This window comes from Topomyia yanbarensis, chromosome 1, assembly GCF_030247195.1.
Source record: "Topomyia yanbarensis strain Yona2022 chromosome 1, ASM3024719v1, whole genome shotgun sequence".
Taxonomy (NCBI): domain Eukaryota; kingdom Metazoa; phylum Arthropoda; class Insecta; order Diptera; family Culicidae; genus Topomyia; species Topomyia yanbarensis.
This window is the reverse complement of record NC_080670.1, coordinates 194,785,718-194,804,744: the sequence shown is the minus strand read 5'-3', so window position 1 is coordinate 194,804,744 and position 19,027 is coordinate 194,785,718. Positions and strand designations below refer to the sequence as shown.

Below are 19,027 nucleotides of genomic sequence, written 5' to 3'. Positions count from 1 at the left end.
CTACTATTTGTTCCTCTACTACAGCGGTTCTCAACCTTTTTCGTCCCACGGATTCCTTTTGTAATCAACCAGGGTTGTTGCGGCTTAACATCCATTTTATGTGCTATCCAAATATTATTTTCAGTTTGTTACAAAAAAACTCCCTCAGAGATAAACGGTCTTCTTCGCGGTCCCCTGGTAACTACTTCACGGCCCCCTAGGGGTCCGCCGACCACAGGTTGAGAATCGCTGCTCTACTATATTTGTTTATCAACACATACCCTCTGTCAATCTGTAGAGGGTTCGGCCGATTCGGCACATTAGTCGATTGAGCCAACTCCAGTGTGCCCAGCGGTGTTGACACCCCAGCCCATAACTTCCGGTATTTCCTCCGAACTTCCGGATATACCATTATCGATTTCTAGCACCGCCAGATTCGCGACGGCCCATCTATGGATCCCTGCCGCAGTGCTAACTTTTGCTTCTCATATCCGACCATCGGACCCTTGAACCAACTCCTCGACAACTCCTCTAAACCAATTCTTCCGGTCCTTACCATCCACGACGAAGATAAGGTCGCAAATATTCCTTGCTCCAACGCTCTCACATCCGGTCTGCCAGGTACTGCGATGGCTTGTAAACGTCACGCAAAGCCTCCGCTAGATTCACACCGCAGTCCAACGTGAGATCCGCGCCCTTTACCATTCCAAGTAGAAAATGGTTCGGTGTTAGAGCTTAGTTTTCGGTGGACGCCTGAGGCCTCATGCCGTCACCAGAATCTCGTCTGTCAGCTTCCCTCCATCGTACAATGCCTTCATTGCCTCCTTCACGGAACGAACCATCCGCTCCCAACAATCACCCATGTGCGGAGTGCCGGGCGGAATGAATCGCCAGGCCGTTCTTGTAGTTGTGATTTCCTCCTCGCAATCGCAATGTAACGTTTTCAGCATCTCGTTGTTCGCACCCTTAAAGCAAGTGGCGTTGTCTGAAAATATAATATCAGAAAACCGGCGGATCAAGCCATCAAGCACGAATGTGTTGCCAGACTCTTTACCACCTCAAGATGCACCGGCAAGGGCACGTAAACACGGCCACCCATCGCTTCTCCTTTCTTCTTCCCACCGATACATCTACTGGTCCCAAGTAGTCTAAGCCAAAACGAACTGAATGGACGAAGTCCTGCTCTGATGCGTCGAGTCGGGAGTGGCGCCATCATCGGTCCATGTGGACGACATCTCATTCGACCAGAAGTTTCCTATCATTCTTGCTCGGCAGCACGGATTTGGATTGGGTTCTGCTAAACCTCTAAAAAAAAGCCATAACACCGAAAGCAGCTCCGACTAAGAGTTCAGTAATCTTAGCTATAAAAGCACCCTAGCCCAACCGGAGTGCGAACCGGCACATTAGGATAGACGCGTGTTGTTTTACTCCCTGATTAATGAAGGATGACACCGACTTAAAATGGCGAATAGTCTAACAGCACGGCTGCCTCCGTCCCGCCGAAACCTCGTCAGGTCTCCGGGTACGTTCAAAACTCGTCACCATTTAGTTGGTGGTACTAGGTTCGGGTGGACCATTTCAGATTTTACGTTACTCCCCATGAAGGATAGTGTCAATCCTAGTATGACCTGCCTGCTTGCTTAGATAACCATGGGATCATAAGAGGCGACTATGTACGAGTAGAGATAGCGGCCATAAGGACATTAAGGAGATGGTTCTCAGAATCGGAAAGGCGCTAGTGTCTGCCGTGAAGGAGTATGACACGGCAACGTGGAGCGCTGATGTAGCTGAGCGAGCATTTGTGTCGGCTAAGGCTACTATCTTCCTAGCCCCTCCGAAACAGGGAAAGGAGAAGCAGATTGGAGTGAAGAACACGACAGTTTCCGTGACTCCAAAGAGGACAAGGCCCAAGAGACAGGCGCACGAGAACGATGTCGTTATCGAAGGAAAGGACGTCACCCGACAGGGATAAAGCTGGAGTGCCGTCCTAGGTCGGAAGGAGAAACACGGGAAAAAAGTAAAAGCGGAAGGAAGAGCGAAAAAGGGAGCAGAAGAAGAGAAAGAAAACCCTCCGGTTCGTCAGAAGACGCCAAAGAGAGAAGCCGTGCTCGCCAAAACCAATGACGCGACGACCTATGCACCGCTGTTCAAGAAGGTCTGAGAGGACCCGTAGCTGAGGGATTTGAGGAAAACGTGGTATGAATCAGTCGTTCTACCAAATCAGTGGGTTAAAAGGCAGAAGTTAAAGTCTTAAACTCGGAGATGATGATTGTGTGCAAGGATCTTGATGAACTGGCGACGGAAGACGAGCTGAGACGGAAGGAGCAGTGTAACCCGGGCGAGGTGCACATGACGATCCGGTTAAAGAAGGGATACGGAGGAACTCAGACAGCCATGATTATTTTACCGGTAGGCGCTGGAGGCAGACGAAGATACGGTTGGATGGTCGCGATGCCCGTTGAGAGCCACCCCACGAGTGAATAAACATGCAGAGAAATGATTCAAGTGTTTGGCAGGGGCTTGCAAAGGCCCGGATAGATCCGGGATGTGCTGGCTATTCGGGGAGATGGGCTATCTTGCGAGAGACTGCACGCAGAGACCGAAGTGCATGCTTTGCACTCCAGTGGACGGAAAGGCCCTCCCTACAAGAGGGCGACTGCAGGTCAACGGTAATGAAGATAACCCAGATAAATCTGAATCACTGTGACACCGCACATCAACTTTTGCGGCAGTCTACGACAGAAACTATGTGTGACGTCGCTTTGATTGCAGAGCCGTATCAAGGCCATCTTGATAACGGTAACTGGGTGCCGGATAGATCGAGAGCGGCTGTGATACAAGTTATGGGCAGATTCCCCATTCAAGAAGTGGTAGAACACTCATACGAATGCTTCGTGATCGCCAAAATTAACGGCGTATTCGTATGCAGCTGTTATAATCTACCAAGCGATTCGCTACCGTATCGGTCAACGAAACCCTGCTGTAGCCCGGAGAAGGATGACCAGCGAGCGAAAGTGGAAGACGAAAGCCTTCAACAAAGACCTCTTGGTTAAGGCACTCCGGCCGAACGGTGCGACCGAGAACGTGGATGCGGCTGATCTAACGAGAAAGATTATGACGCCACAATGCCTCGAAAACTGGAGCTACGCAATAGACCTTTCTCGTCCGACCTAACCCCCTTTTTTCTTATTTTTATTCAAAAGACTACACATTTTTAAGAATATTGCCGTTGAAATGAGACTATTTGGAGCTATCGTGATTTTTTAATGATTTTTTGAAATTTGAAAAATGCAAGAATGTTGAGTATTTTTTTTCACCTTTGCAAGAATGGTGGGACTCAAAATGTGTGTTTAGGCAACACTGTTTTGTATATTTTTGCTTGAGTTCCTGGCAACGCGGCAAATGAAGTGGTGAGTCGCGGTACAAAGTTCATTGGTTATGTAAACAAACTAAAGTGAACCTCTCGGTGGAGAACATTGCATGATAATGTTTAACCTCACTTTTTGACAGTTCAGAGAGATTGTTTGATTTTTTGTTGATTTGATCATAGTATGAGAAACTTGGTTTGGTTCGCTGCCAAATGTTAACTCTTTCCAAACAAGGTCGCTCAGCTGTAATTTTTTATTTGATGTCGGCATCATACATTGTTCCGTTAAATTTAACATTTTTACTTTTCTTGTACATGATTCATTGTAGAAGTAAGGAATTTCTAGCTAAACATTTGAAAAAGGCCCACTGCCAAATGCAAACAAATCGAATTTTCATTCAATTTTCAATTTTCTATTAAAATACTGGTACAAAACCTGTGGATATATGTTTTTATTCTTTTTTTCTGATCATTTGATCTCTTGTCTTGCATAGCCACTCTTTCTTCCTCACATATTTTAAATGGACTGGCTACATTTGACAGTTCCCTCTGACTGCATTTGACGGTTCCCTTTGTCTGCATTTGACAGCTCCCCCTGGCTGCAATTGACATTAGGTTTTTTCGTATCCACACGTCACGTCCCAGTTAAAAACTATCTATCCGGCCATGTGCATAAATATAACGTAACAATGGATTATGAAGAATTTAGATAATGATTTTATAACAAATTATAAAAGGGCCCGGCTGATATAAAAGTCCTAACTAGCAATACGCTTATTATAAAATGATTATAAAGGATTATTGTAACTGATTCCAAAAGGATTTTAAAGCTAGGGGCAGATCACTCTAAGAATGTATAACAAATTTGCATCAAATTAGAAAAAATGCATTTAATTTCCATTTTTGCATCAGCTTTGCACTCCCTCGCAGAAGAGTTTGTTTAACAAACGTCCTACGTTGATCCACTTTGTTCGACATTTTGTTAAATGTCTTTTCGGTAGGGTTTTGACGTCTTACACGCAACGCAAGCAACATTGCACGCAACCCAAAAAACATTATGAATTTCTATTTTGATGGAAATAAAGGCATTTAATTTCGCTGATTTTTTAAAATGCATCACAAGTGATCTGCCCCTAGTTTAAAGGCAGTGAAATACGTACTCAACGAATTAAGGGGAGTGTCTCATGTAATCAATATGCGCAATCAAACTAAATAAAACAGTATTAAATTTTTAAATAGAATTATAATGAATTCGACCAAAACTTCTTTTGCCTTTTTCTCAAGGTTTACGTTTGGCAGTTAGACCCTTTTCAAATGTTTCAAATGTTTGGGTAGAATTTAGATTATTTTATCGTTGTTGCGATCAATTTCATTTGGTTTGTTTTGTTCACAATGTTAGTCGCAGAGCATTTTGGTGATCTATGGCAATTGATGACCTTTACACCCCATACTAGGTCCGCTCCTGTTGCAGCTGTCTCGCCCCGTCCGGCACTCGTCTGTCGCTATGCCAGTGGCAGGGACTTGGATTAAAGGCTAAAAGGTCAGCTACGGCTGGTGGTGTTGCTGCAATCGGTTTGCCTTCGGCCACGTTGGACATTCGGCTAACGGGAATATTCAGCGATTCCGATTCGAAGGAAGCAGCGCCAGTAGCAGACTGCTTCGGTTCAGCAACACGCTCCGGTATCAGACGAAGCTAACACTCCGGCAGGACGAAGGTTTCAATGAGGGGCTCAGGCATAAGTAGCAGAGTCCTTGCACTTACTGCTTGTCGAGTGAACATTTCCGACGAAACCACTGCCACTCTCGCCAAGCTTGATCACCGTCATAAGTGCGACGTCAGCGGTATAGTGCCAGGAATAGTCGAGAAGAGTGCCAGGACTGACTTGCCGAGAGCTACAAGATTAAATAGCAGGGCGTTTTTAAAGTGACCGTAGTATAACGTAGAGGCTTTAGGCAGATAATTTATTCAGCAGAATAAGATAGCAAAATTACCCAAAACATAAGAGCTGGCTGCCGAGGTGAATCCACACACATCATCACCTACAGAGGCAAGCAATATTGGAACGCAGCGAAATTCCTTACAATGAATTGATCTCGTTAGATGAAATTCCAGGAAGTACAATTTTCATAGCATAATTTAATCGACCGAAATTGTAGTCCTCAGTCGAGAGAGAGACTGAGAGTAGCAGCAGCTAGGAATTTTCTTTCGAAAGCTAGCAGCGGTTTCGCGTATCCTGCGCTAAGTAGAGAGCGCTAAGACATCTCCGAAGCATGACAAGTGCTATCAGATGAGAAAAAACCTCGCATCTATGACCAGTACGACAAGGACGGTCTGCTGACCAACGGTTCGGTCCGGTACCACCATAACACACGGCACCGGCGACACATATATTCACAACATACTAATTACTTATCCTTCCGAAAAAGTAAATAAATTGACTATGAAATTTATCATTCGCTGCCTAGTTATTTCGTGCCAATTTGAACAAGACAGCAGATAGCTTTATTGCGGTGCCAAAATGATGGCAGCTTGGGATATAATATAAATTTACATATAATTTCTCCTCTCTGATATTCTACCAGAATGTATAATGCTCTGCATTATTATTATCACTCCAATCAAATCCTTCTTACTCCTTATTGTCAGTGCCGAGCGCTATTTTGCATTTGCCGGCTAAATCAACGACAATGCGATAATCGACGAAACTTTTGCTGTAATGGAACTTGAACACGAATCATAAATAATTGTTCCATTCGAAAGCGATAACCTTGTTGTCCTCATGTTTGCAGCTATCATACGCTGGTAGGCATTCTGACCAATTGGAAACGTTCTTCGATATGGGCATTGAACGATCAAAATCATTTCAACAACTTATCATCGACCGAATTCGTTACCTATAAAGTTCAGGTAAACTTCACCACCTAAAAACGAATAATCAATCGGATCATCTTGTTAGGAATTAACCCACGAGCAAACAAACAAATGTGTACAAATATAAGACAGTGTTGGAATAGCGAGCAACGCAGACAGTCGAAGAGTGATCGCCCGCATAGCGGTGGAGAGTGAACGAGAGTGAATGGAGATGCGTGATATAAGTTTATGTGAGTTAATTGTAAATTGTGTTTAATTTGTGAATGCTAGCTTTGTAATTTTTTGTGAACAAATTGATGTTAACGTTAATGCTAAATAAATGTTTGTAGGCGTCCGACGATGGCTGAAGAGCAGTAAGCCGAAACGTTACGTGTGGTAATGGGAAAATTTGGAGTTTTCATTTTCACCGAGAAAAGTGAACAAGTCCATGAAATAAATGTTTACAAATCCTTATCCATCATCCAGAAAGCAATCGTTTTATACTATGCTATATTTCACCCTAAGGAGGAAAATTTGGTAAAAACCAAAATTTCTCACTAGGGTGAAAATTTGTTGGTAAAAACCAGTCTTTGTACAGGAGGGCACAAATCCTTATTTCATACTATGTTGCGTTTCGGCTTCGCCTCATCAGAAACCGACACTAACACATTGTCGGAATAGATTAGCGCCAGCTTGACGCAAATCCCTTAAAACTAAAACACACTATGTGTTTTAATCAAACGACTGATCAAACGTGATGTCCCGTTCGAGCAGAAGTTCTGTTTATGCCGATGAGACACAAGTGAAGCCGAAACTTGTCTTGGCTTAGCAGGCCTATGCGAAAGCACTATGCTATATTTCATCCTAAGGAGGAAAATTTGGTAAAAACCAAAATTTCTCACTAGGGTGAAAATTTGTTGGTAAAAACCAGTCTTTGTACAGGAGGGCACAAATCCTTATTTCATACTATGTTGCGTTTCGGCTTCGCCTCATCAGAAACCGACACTAACACATATAGAAATATAGCATAGTGCTTTCGCATAGGCCTGCTAAGCCAAGACAAGTTTCGGCTTCACTTGTGTCTCATCGGCATAAACAGAACTTCTGCTCGAACGGGACATCACGTTTGATCAGTCGTTTGATTAAAACACATAGTGTGTTTTAGTTTTAAGGGATTTGCGTCAAGCCGGCGCTAATCTATTCCGACAATGTGTTAGTGTCGGTTTCTGATGAGGCGAAGCCGAAACGCAACATAGTATGGAATCGTTTTATAGCCCAATGCTTGATCTTACGATTCAGCATATGCCACCGGGTTTTACATCCAGCGCCGATTGGTCAATGTATGAACCAGGTTACGACTGTTCCAATCCTCATCCCTCTTGAGTTGATATTCTTTCAAAGAGCATCGAAAGTATTCAAGTAATGTAAATTTTAAAAGTCCGTGTAAACAAGTCTTAGGTAAACAAGCACACCGAACTGTCAGAAAAGTGAGGTTATACATTTTCATACAATGCTCTATATTATTGACAGGTATATGAATGAATCATTTCAGCATCAGTGATGCCAGGTCTATTTAAACAATAGCCTGCAGTAAAAATATAAAAGTCTGCCGATTGCTACAAAAATCTTCAATAAATGTATATAATTTAAATGATCAAAAATGTTGAAGGCTGGTGTATAAATTGGCTGGCATAGACTTTGTTCTGCTAAATATTTGTAATCTGCAAAAGATCTGCAGTGAAAATGCAAAATCTGCAGATTTACTAATATATATGCAGATCTGGCATCCTTTTAGTATTCCCCACAGGAAATTCATCCAAATGGTGTTAAAATATGGGGAAACAAGGCAAGATAGGTATTCAGAATATGGGGTTAAATGAGCAGCTTGCACTATTTTTGATTTTTTCAATAGTTAGAGGTACCAAATCATCGGGGCAATAGGCAGTAACGAATTGGGGATAAAAAAGGAAGCATCCTATCATATAAAATTTTTTGACGAGAAAGGTCTATAGACGGCGTCCAGCGTACTGGTGGAACGAGGCGCTTAGTACGCTACGCGCAGGATCTATCTGACAAGAAAACAAATGTAGGTGTTTTACTACAAGTTTCATATTGTAAAACCAAAGGACCTCTTTCTTCTTTCTCTTTGGGGAAACTTTGCCACTGCGATCACTATTCAGGTTAACTAGATGGTTTGCTCCACATGTCTCAGTCAAGCTATCGCCCGTAGTGTGTTCTGTTGGTCCCCGCCAAGGACACCAGCACTGGGAGAGCACAGAAATCTTCATCTGCTTTATAAACTTAGTGTGGATAATGTGATTCTGTGTGAAGGGCGCATGAAGGTTACAGAGACCGATGGCCTTTTGTGAAAATCAGAATTCCAACCAACGAAATCGCTCTGCCTGCTTGATTGTGGATTGGGGATGTCCGTTCACCACGAAAGATGGAATGCGAAGGAGGTCTAGTGCCGGTTTAGGGTAATTTCGTGGCATGGCTTGCTGTGTTCGACGGCCGTTCGTAACCATGATATTTTACCGACTCACATCTCTATCGATAGGGTGACCTACTTATACCTCACACCTTCGAAAACTCATTCCCTCTGCCAGAATTACTTTAGAACGGGACACCTTGCAGCTCCAGTAAGAGTGTCAATTCAACTACTCTTACTGGAGCTGCAAGGATCGGCATTATAGGCTTGTGTTCTTCGAGTTAGAAATGGTATAGGTATACGAAGGTGTCGGCAATTGCTAGAGGCAACCAAGTGGCTAACGTGACAGCTACAGAAGTTTTGGTTGCAGGTGCGGCACACCAGTATTCGTCTCAGGTTCTTCTGGCTAAAGCAGTCGTCGTGATCGAGGACCACGATGGGAATCGATTGCAAGCGCGTCCGCTTTTGAATTCGGGATCGGAATTATTTCGGTCGTCGCAATTGGACAAACGAGATCAAACACGGGATTCAACCGGTTTTACGGTCTTGAGTGTCTCAAAACTCATGAGAGATAAGCTTCCTTTATCCTTCCAAAGGAACTCGATCTTCCAACCACTACTATCAACATCGAAAGCTGGATAATTTCTGATAATATCCAGCTGACTGATTCTGCGTTTTTCGAATCGAAGATGGTGGATCTGGTACTCGGGACCGTAGCGTTTCTCGATTTCTTCAAAACCGGAAGGAACAGCTGCCTAATCGATTTCTGCACATCATCTGCACCATGTCGATATCGGAAAATTTAGACACGTTTATGTCTCGATTTTGGTCCGGTGAGGAAGTTAAACCTGGCAACACATTTTCATTGGAAGAGAAACGTAACGAAGAGCGATTTCTGAATACGGTTATAAGGGATAAGTACACCGTCTGCCTACCCAAGAATGAAGAATGTTCCTCAAGGTTGGGCCAGTCTACAGACATCGTATTTCGACGTCTTCAATCTCTTCGTCTGCTCTGGCATTAATAGTTACAGTAAATGTTTCCATAATATTACAGATTGCAAGGTTTTTCTGTACATAGTATCGGCATCGGACATATATAAGGGTCGCGTGGAAAATTTTCAAATTAATTTGGTCTGGAATTTCACCGAGTATTGAGTAGTTCATGTCATTTCTGGTTACCTTAAAGGGTGCGCTTTTTTCATATTACGAACATCTTGCGGCAATATACGTGAAACAGGAGGGGCACATAGATTTCCACACTGTACAAAACCTCATCCCAGTACAACACATGAGATTCGCAATGTGGGCTGATTTATGTTGGAATTCTAGTCCGAATGCAGCAACCCATTCCGACTTAATCGGTTTAAGAATCGATGATTACACTCGCGCGGAAATTCTTGGAGAAAATATTCATTATTCTCATACAGCCTTATTCTGCATTACGACGGATTGATTTTCCGAACGAATGTGGTTCGATCGTATCTGACTCCCGTTTGCTTTTGCTGTCGCTATTGAGAATACAAATCATATTCGTTCGAAAAAGCGATCGTAATGCAGAATAAGGGTGATATTTTTTCTGCATCAGTGCCAGCAGGCATTCGAGTGGTCCCAACAACTACCCAGGTAACCAACAAGCATTAATGTATGCAGTAAAATGGCATATAATTTGCATTTCAGATGCTACTTGCAGTATATTAGCATTGTTTATGCATAGTTGTTGTTAATCAGCATTCGAAAAACTGCTTAAAAACTTCTTGCCAGTAAGCAGCATTCTGAATGCACAACAGCAGTTAAGTAGCATTTTTATGGCACAACTGTAATGCAGCCGTATATTTTGCGAAAAGCGACTTTTAAATAGCATTTAAAACGACTTAAATGTTTATCAGGTAGCCGTTAAGACGCATTCTGCATGCTTATTGGTTACCTGGGTACAGTCGTCGAACTCAAACACCACGTTCCGAAATAATCTTAGCGGAGGATGCTTTCCCTATTGGATTAGGGGCCACTACGGTTCTATCAAAGTAGTTCAACATGCTTGGAAAGCATTCACTGGGGGCATCAACTTCGTGGAGGACTATGGTTCACAAAATGTTGTTTGGTCGGCATTTACGGCGGCAAACGACTACGCTACGTAAGCTTTGGTCCCAAGAAAGGCGTACCGATACACTCAGTCAACCGGCTACAGCGGTTCGCTTCAAAGTCTCTGCTCTACGATTTCGGGATCGAGTACGTGCTGCCAGAGAAGATCGGCAATTCTGATGACTGATCAATCAATACATCAGGCCCCTTCCCAAGTCGTGGCAGAAATCATCTGGCCATAGCAGCGAATACACATCGACCGTGCGGGTTCAATCAAAGCTGATCATTTTTTCATCGATGTGGATTGCTCCTCAAAGTGGTACGACGTTACTCCGCCACCGCAACGATCACTTCCCTGCGTCATCTATTTGCCACCAGTATGGGTAAGCTCAACGTCTACGCAGAGGCGGTCGCTCGATGAATCAATTCTCCACTGGAAGCCAGTACAGGTTAGCTGAGTCGCTGATGGGTAGTTATATTGGAGATAGATTCGGGATGTGAGTGTACATCCTTATAGAAAAGTACCCTCTTCACACGAAGAAGTGTTTCTACTACTGTCTCTTCTGGAAATGTAGTCTTCGCTGGAATCCAACGGAAAGATATGCAGCGATATTTGATTGCACTTCGACACAGATGAAGAGCCGCTTGCTAGCAGTTTGTTGCCATTAAGTTGTTCGATGTCAGAAACGACATCAGCCCTTCTCACAGCCTCCAACTCGGCTTCCCTGTATTCGCGATCGTAATCTAACTTACCTCACAAGAAACAAACCTTGTAATCCACCGCAGTCAACAAATTGTAGTTTATTTTCTTTTTAAATTTTATTTCTAAACCTTAGGAAATATTGGACGATAAATTTAGTGAATGTCTTGCAAGACACTCAGTAAATTAAGTACATTAAACAATAAAAGTTTTAGCAGAGTAAAGAATAACATGGTCTGCTACATAATCAAAACTGCTATCTTGACGACAACGTCCAGTTAAGATCCAGTGCAAATAAGTAGAATTGAAAGAAAAGAAACAACTTTTATTTATTACTTTTCAAAAATTCAATTCCCAGAACTGAGATTCCGCAATTATTCCTTCAAACAACTGCTAGTAACGTCAAACGATGTATTTACAAACAATTTTAATCAAAACAACTTTCATCCGCCATCCCGTTCGACGCTGGCATCCTCATCCGCGTCGTACTGCTCGTCGATAATCTTCTTCAAACACTCCCGCGACGACATCCGATCCAGATTGCACAGATCGCTAAAGTCCAGCTTGGCAAGCTCACTGGTCAGTTGTTTTAGCTTCTCCTCTTTGAGAACCCTTTGAGCCGCGGCGGCTGCTTTTAGCTCCAGGGAAGCCGACGTTGCCCGTTCCAGATAGGAAGCCACTTTGGCACGCTTTTCCTCCTGTGTTTCGGTTCCCTCGTCGTCGTTTAAAAGATGGGCGTTTTCTTCCAAAATTTCCCGAATTCTTAGTCGGCCTTTGGATAGTTTTTGTACCGGCTGTACTGGTTTGCGGGTTGTGAATTCTTTGCTACGAATTTTCCTGAATTTGGGAAGTTTTTTCTCCTCCGGTTCTGGTTGGTCAACAACCAGATCCTCTGAATCGCCATCAGCTTCCTCCTCTTGATTTTCCTCTTCGGGGGTGTTCTCTTCAGAGCCGTCTTCTTCGGCTTCGTCAATTTCTTCGCGTTCCTCCTCTTCTTCGTCTAGTTCAGTTTCTTCCTCTTCGCCGTCTTCCTCCTCCTCATCTTCCTTTCCGACGATTTCAAACGTCGGAAACTCCGGATCGCTTAGCGATCCACTCCCCCCAACCGAGTCCGTTTCGAGCACATCCTCAAAGTTCAACCGTATCCTATCAACGTCGACTTCGCTCCTACGGTGCATGATAAAAACACAGGGTTTCGTTTTGATTTTCACCGGCAGCACGGACCGGTACTGCAACCCGATACTGTTGAAACATTCGACGAACTCAAGAATTTCGTGTGTTTGGCTAAGCAACCGCATCTCATCCGAGTACTTGTCCCGGGCTTCCGTTAGCAGATAGTCGAACCGGTGCAACCGGTAATCGCCCGGAACGAGCCGCTCCTCTTTGCTGTAACTGTAAGAATTAAAGGAAGTGTAAGTTTAAATCCACAGCTGCAATATCTGGAACTCACCTCCAATCAGGATTAATTTGTGAAAAGCGGGAGACACCGCTCTGTGCGGCCAGGTCGTCGATATGAACGGTGACATTGGCTTCGCCTGCCGCAAGCCGGTGGAATCTGGAATGAATTTTCAATAATTAAAAAATTGGGTGTAGCGTTGTGTACAAAACTCACCTCGATATAGCGACTCCACCGGGATAGTTGGTTCCTGCCACCAGCAGCAGGAACATGGTTAGAAATGCATTCCCTAGCAGATGTCCGATGGCGACGAACGATAGGAATTTGGTTAGTAATGTCTTTTTTCGATTGTTCCAGCTGAAATAAAAAACAGTTCAGTGATTCGGAATCCGTTACCGTATCTGACTAACATTCTACTGCAGGCACAGGCCGCTGCCACGTTCAGCAGCGGAAACACGTAGATGATGAACCGCAGTTCCTTGTGCGGCAGCATCGAGAAGAGTAGTATGAACACCACGGCCGGAATAACCAGTGCTCTTATCCGGGTCTCCAGTGCCAGTCCGACGGGGACAAACAGGATCGAAAGTCCCATGGCTCGAGGAAGAGCCGAATAGATGTACCACAAAAAGGGTGAAGTTCCCCAATCGGAGCTCTTGTTCAGCACGGTGTTGAACCAGAAGACTTCTGCTTCCGGCCACACTGGTCGACGCCAGAAGAAGCTATCCACGGCGACGGTTAGCAGTATTAGTCCGATTCCGGCTGGAATAGCGGCCTTCAGAACCACGTCCAGTTTCACACGTTTATAGTACAGGTCGTACAGTAGGTACAGACCCAGAAGCATGGCGAGTTCCGCCCGGAAGATTATGATGGCCGCTCCGGAGCAGATGATGAACAGTTTCATACTGCGAGTGAGCCAATAGTTTACCGCAAGCAGGACCAACGGGAGAGCCATGATGTTTGGCAGTGGACGGCTCATGTAGAACATAAAGTGGAACTGGGTGATGGTGATCAGGATGTACCACAGCGAAACGGAAACACCGAGCCGTTTGTGGATTGTTACGCGAAGTTTGTCCCAGGCGAAAACGACGGTGGCTGCCAGGGCGAAGCGGACTGGAAACGTGGGAAAAAGAGGTCATTGTTTATGTTCCTGGAGATTGGTCAAAAGAGTCTTAGTCAGTCCAGGATTATTAGTTATGGAACTGGCGTTTCGACTTCGTCTCATCAGAATCCGACACTAACTTAGTGGCAGGACAAAGCCAGCCCCGGATTGACGTTAGCTAAAAAAAACCGAGACACAATTTGTGTTCTTGAGCAAGCTTGGAGCTAGCGTCAATCTGGCGCTGACTTGGTCCTGTCATTAAACCTGGCAGAAAAAAAACCTGAACCTGAAGAAACAGTGCACTACACCGGTGTAGTCGGTCCTACACTCATTCAAGCATGAGTGTAATCAGTCTCTTTCTTTGCACCAAGAAAAAACGAAAACGCTATTAAGTTCTAATGAAAATTTTCTCCCGATTTGTTTATTGTGGCTGGTACCCACACAATCGCTATTACCGGGTTTTTTCAAAGCCACGGTTACTACGATCAACATATGTTCGCAATTTATCTTTACCGTTTGTGTAGTAAAACGGTTGTCAAATTCAAATGTCAACCAATTACGTGCATCATTATGATGCAGGACAGCGTCAGTCCGAGTCCTTCTTCACCGGTGGGAAAAGTTCAAGTTATATTTACCGACGTACTGCATCCAAAACTTGTTCACCTCGAAATAATCAAGCACCGTTGCGACCGGCGTCACTAGGAACGTTACGAACAGTGGTCCGAGAAAACTGCGTGGAACAACACCCGGAAATTCCAGGTGATCATACTGAAAAAACGAGTTCAAATTGTTTTTTTTCTTCTAGCATATTTCCAGTTTGTAGTTGTCGCATACCTCCGTTATGTTCCACCGATGGTACAACAAATCATGGATCGCCTGCAGATTAAAGCTCTCCTCCACTTTCGTGAACGGCGTGTAGACGCAGTGGGCAGCTGCAATCAAAAATACCAGCAAGGCCATATTTGCGGCGGGTAGGCTATTTTTGTCTTTCGTCGCTTCCGCTTTAGCGGTAAAATTTCGATTTCTACACTGCAAAACAAACAACACAAAGTAAATAGAGGACGCTCGCGCCCGCCTCGAATCTCAACTCACCTAGGAACGCACCGTCCAAAACCATAAAACACTAATCCAGTCTTTAGTTGCTATTTAAGGCTCTGGCTGAATGCCAATCGTGCGCCATCGATATCGGACCAGCCTTTTCGAGTCACCAAAATCAGTCACCAGCTTCAAACACCCCCGCGACCGGTCTCTCACTCTCTATCGTGCCTAATTGGAAATTAGCAGCGAATGAAACATTGCAATTAAACGTATAGTAAAAGAAATAAAAATAAAGCTACAAAATTAAACTTATCGTCGCTCTTCACCGATGGGTTCTTAAAAATAACCAAAAAAGAACGAAAATATCAATGTTGTGGCAAAGCGCGGTGCCAACCGAATGGCAACGACACACCGTGTGATGTGGCGGGGGTGCCGGGACAAGACGAGACGAACTGACGACGGTAGAAAAACAAAAATAAATACATACTGAATGACAGCACACGCGAGGATGACGTTTTGTCACCGTCGTAATGTCATAACGCAGTACATCATCATCTAAATGCCCTGTGGTAAAAACGAGCGGGGGTAGTGTGCAATAAGTTGGAAGCAATGTTCGATGCAACTGGATCATTTGAAATGATCGTTGACGGGTTTGGTCGAATGGAAGTGATCATAGTAGACTGTTGGTGATTCCACGTTGATGCCACGTTAATTTTCGGTTCTCACTTGCTTCGTGGATGATTTCGACATCATCTGCGTCGATCGCAGAGTAGTGGAAGGGATGTTTGTGGCTTTTAAAAATGGAGCTGCAAGCATTGCACTGATTCTAAGCACTGATACGACACAAAACATGGTAGAAACGATGTAGTCCTAACGGTATTGGTTTCGAGGTGGGAATGAATGGTATACGGTAAGAGAGTGTTGACGAGTTCATATATCTTGGAATATTAGTGACATATGATATCGATGTTTGCCGCGAGGGAAACATATGTTACTCTATGTTCATATTAGCGCTGATATCAAGTGATATGCGGCTTACCTTCGTGTTTGATGTGGCGTATTACTTGATATCCCAAACGACGCAATAACATCACATTTCATCATTCTTGTGTGATATCCGGTATATCATGATCGAAATCAAGACAAATTGTCAAAAGTAGCGACTGGCAACACGATAGTGACATTTACCCAATGTGGTTATTGAAATTCGAGGGGGTCTCGGCATGCCTTGACCTAATTTTCACGAGTAGCAATAGCAACATTGTTGATGCCAGATCCGGCCAGAACACGACTTCGTCGTTCGGGTGGAATTTCTTAATGAAGACCGCAATTTACGGTAAACGCTTCGTGCTGTACATCTTCCCGTTGACCGCAAGTAGCGAAGAAAAGAAGACCGCCCTGACATCCCCTTCTTATTGATTGTCAACCACAGGAGGAGCTTCTTTGGGAATTTTGTGTGGGAGATGTACTGCACATCACTTCTCCCCTCCTTCCAGACGAGAAATACATGTCCCCCTGCCAATAATCGCCTTCCAATCTCAGGTACATCTCGTCGTCCATGATCACAACCACGTTACACTTCGCAGCGAAGACATCCTTGACGCGCACCTTCAGCCGCTGCTTTTCAATGGCCGCTTGCACTTCCGACACGGCCGGTCTCAACTTCCGCTCCCCCATGACAATGTCTATGGTAGTCAAATACTTTTTGACCGTTTGGCCGGTCGGTGCGGAAGGATTTTGTAGTATTTCTTTCCGTTTTCCACTTCAACGCTTGATGCATCTTCCGGTTACGTAGAACCGTCGGACGTTCGATGCTCTTACCTTTCTCCAGGTGTGCCAGGATCTTGTATACAGACACTCGGCTGTCTCCAGCCGACACCAAAAACGCCACGATGACGGACGGATTTTTTTGCTCCAGAGTGGAGCCGGCGGTAATTGCAAACCATCGAACGTAGTTGTTACACTGCTTTCGCCACAGCAGCCGTAAACGAACCGATACAGCTGTCAAATTTATTCTGATTATAGCCTACTGATATTTATTTACGGTTCACCAGTAGGCTCACCAATAGGTGGCAGTATAATCGCATGAAAATCAGCGAACTTCGTTTTTTTAATGCAAGCGTTACAATATATCCTAAAATTTGCTGGACTAATCGTTTTGAAATTTGCTCTGTTCTTCTCATGCGATTTCCCAGGTAAATGTGATAGCTTTTTGGTCAAACTTATTATTATTATTGCACTGACTTTTATTTAGCAAAAATCGAATTTTTGGCTTTAAAATGCTACGAAAAAGTCATAAATCGAAAAATTGGACGATTGGTTCAGTATATTTGAGTTAAGATGTACGCCGCAAAACAAGTTCCGTTGATTTACTGTCACTTGCTAAATGTTCCTTGGATTATTCAGTATTTTGCAATAAACTTTTGAGGAAACATTGCGAACCTCCCATTAAGCTGAACTCCGCACTTTTAAAGTTCGAGTGTTGAAACTGCTACTGAAAACAGCGAGCTTTCAAAACACATATATTTCAAGTGATAGAGATGGCACTCTCGTAGACAGGCCGTTCAAACTAACCAGTCTATGAGAAGAATTTATCAGAAAAATGTTAAGTGTAGGGTATAGACACTTTATATAACAGACTAGCGGAAAGAAAAACAGTAAAACTAGCAACCATGGATGTAAATGGGCATCACGGAAGCTTCCATAAGCTTTGCATGGGCTTCCTCTTGCACTTCCCCTCTCAAAACCATCATGCTCGTTTGGCTGCACTTTTTGACAGTCCGTTTGGTTGCAATTGTTGACACTTCGCTAGTCTGTGTATAAAGTGTCTGTAGTGTAGGGTTGCCACTATTTTTCAAAGAATATCTGGCAGATCAATTAAAAATGTCTGGCAAAATCGGTCACTAAACGGCGACTTCAGTCATCGAAATTTATCAATCGATTTTTGATAAATTTGGGATATATATATGCCCTAATTTTCCAAAACTTGTGAACAAACAATTCTATAATTTGAAAATCTGACAGAATGAGAGGTTTGGTCTTTTTGTCTGGAAGCTGCAAAAAATTCTGGCTGTGCCAGATAAATCTGGCATAATGGCATCCCTGGTTAAGTGCGCAGTGCGGTTCGAATCCAGTTTTTAGTGCCACAATCAATATTGATTGATCATCGAACGAATATTCCATCGCCAAAATATTTTTTTTAGAAAACTGCCTCTTTTTTACCTACATAATCTTAGCACTCCCTCCCAATCCCCTTAAAATTCTCTGTAGTCACTTGCATTTCACTGATCTAGGCAAATTTCTCGTTCCACAAAATGCAGATTCTCGTGAAATTAAGAATATTTTAGGTCCCTCCTCGAGACCATCACAGCTATTGGAGTCGGTATTTTCAGGTAAGTCACGAAAAAACAATTAAGAAAACAACTAGCGCAAGTCCAAGTAGATGTCGATTCATCCACATTCATTCACTGAAGCCTCAAACAACAAACAGCGGCCACAACTCGGACCAACGGATACAAACGAAGCTCGATGGATGCGTCTGTATCGACGATGATATTTATAAGAATCTCAAGCAAATCACAGAGCTCAAATTCTATAAGACTGCTGCTGCTCACGGCAAGGTTCTCAGAAGATTTAAGTTTGTTTTCGTGGATAAGTTCATGAAAAAAATATGATTTCGCAAGGGATCTGATCCTGTGGTAAGAAACCAGAGTTTTTTAAACAGATGTATTTAAAAAGGGTTTTACCATTATCAAGTTCCATATGTTTTGGGCATATCTAGCTGTGACGCCCTACAATGAGTCAGTACATTGCAAAGCTGTCAAGATGCTTCTAACAATACTTTCGGATTTTCGTAGCACAAAAAAAAAACAAATAGAAAACAAACAAAAAATGTTATTGTATAGAGTGAGATAACGACGCTGAATCCCTCTGGATAAAGACTCGACACGTCTATCGCTTGTTTACCATTTATCTGTCAGTGTCATTCCAATCGAGCACGAGACCTGTCAATGGCCCTCGTTCCAGAAGGATTCGAAGCGATTTTCTTCGGATTGAGTGTTTTTGATAGGTCTCTTGCTTGATTGGAA

General features: G+C 43.6%; 1 protein-coding gene across 2 annotated transcripts; it reads right to left on the bottom strand.

The window, feature by feature from the left end:
• Positions 1 to 11,710: 11,710 nt before the first annotated feature.
• On the bottom strand, positions 11,711 to 15,380 carry LOC131686202 (probable Dol-P-Man:Man(7)GlcNAc(2)-PP-Dol alpha-1,6-mannosyltransferase). Of its 2 annotated transcripts, XM_058970448.1 has the most exons (8): positions 15,239 to 15,373; positions 14,994 to 15,167; positions 14,736 to 14,930; positions 14,537 to 14,669; positions 13,213 to 13,912; positions 13,019 to 13,159; positions 12,857 to 12,961; positions 11,711 to 12,798 (listed from the first exon to the last, which is right to left on the bottom strand). In XM_058970448.1, exons 3-8 carry the CDS (start codon positions 14,859 to 14,861, stop codon positions 11,850 to 11,852), a joined length of 2,154 nt encoding a protein of 717 aa, XP_058826431.1. In that variant the 5' UTR covers positions 14,862 to 14,930; positions 14,994 to 15,167; positions 15,239 to 15,373; the 3' UTR covers positions 11,711 to 11,849. The 2 variants fall into 2 exon arrangements, with proteins under 2 accessions (XP_058826431.1, XP_058826437.1); XM_058970454.1 differs by having other exon boundaries at positions 14,736 to 14,925; positions 14,994 to 15,380.
• Between the last annotated feature and the right edge of the window lie 3,647 nt (positions 15,381 to 19,027).

Coding starts and splice junctions, on each gene's coding strand:
- LOC131686202 (XM_058970454.1), bottom strand. CDS start 14,861: ATGGCCTTGCTGGTATTTTTGATTGCAGCTGCCCACTGCGTCTACACG. Junction 14,670..14,735: donor ATCGGTGGAACATAACGGAG/GTATGCGACAAC, acceptor TCGTTTTTTCAG/TATGATCACCTGGAATTTCC. Junction 12,799..12,856: donor CAAATTAATCCTGATTGGAG/GTGAGTTCCAGA, acceptor TAATTCTTACAG/TTACAGCAAAGAGGAGCGGC.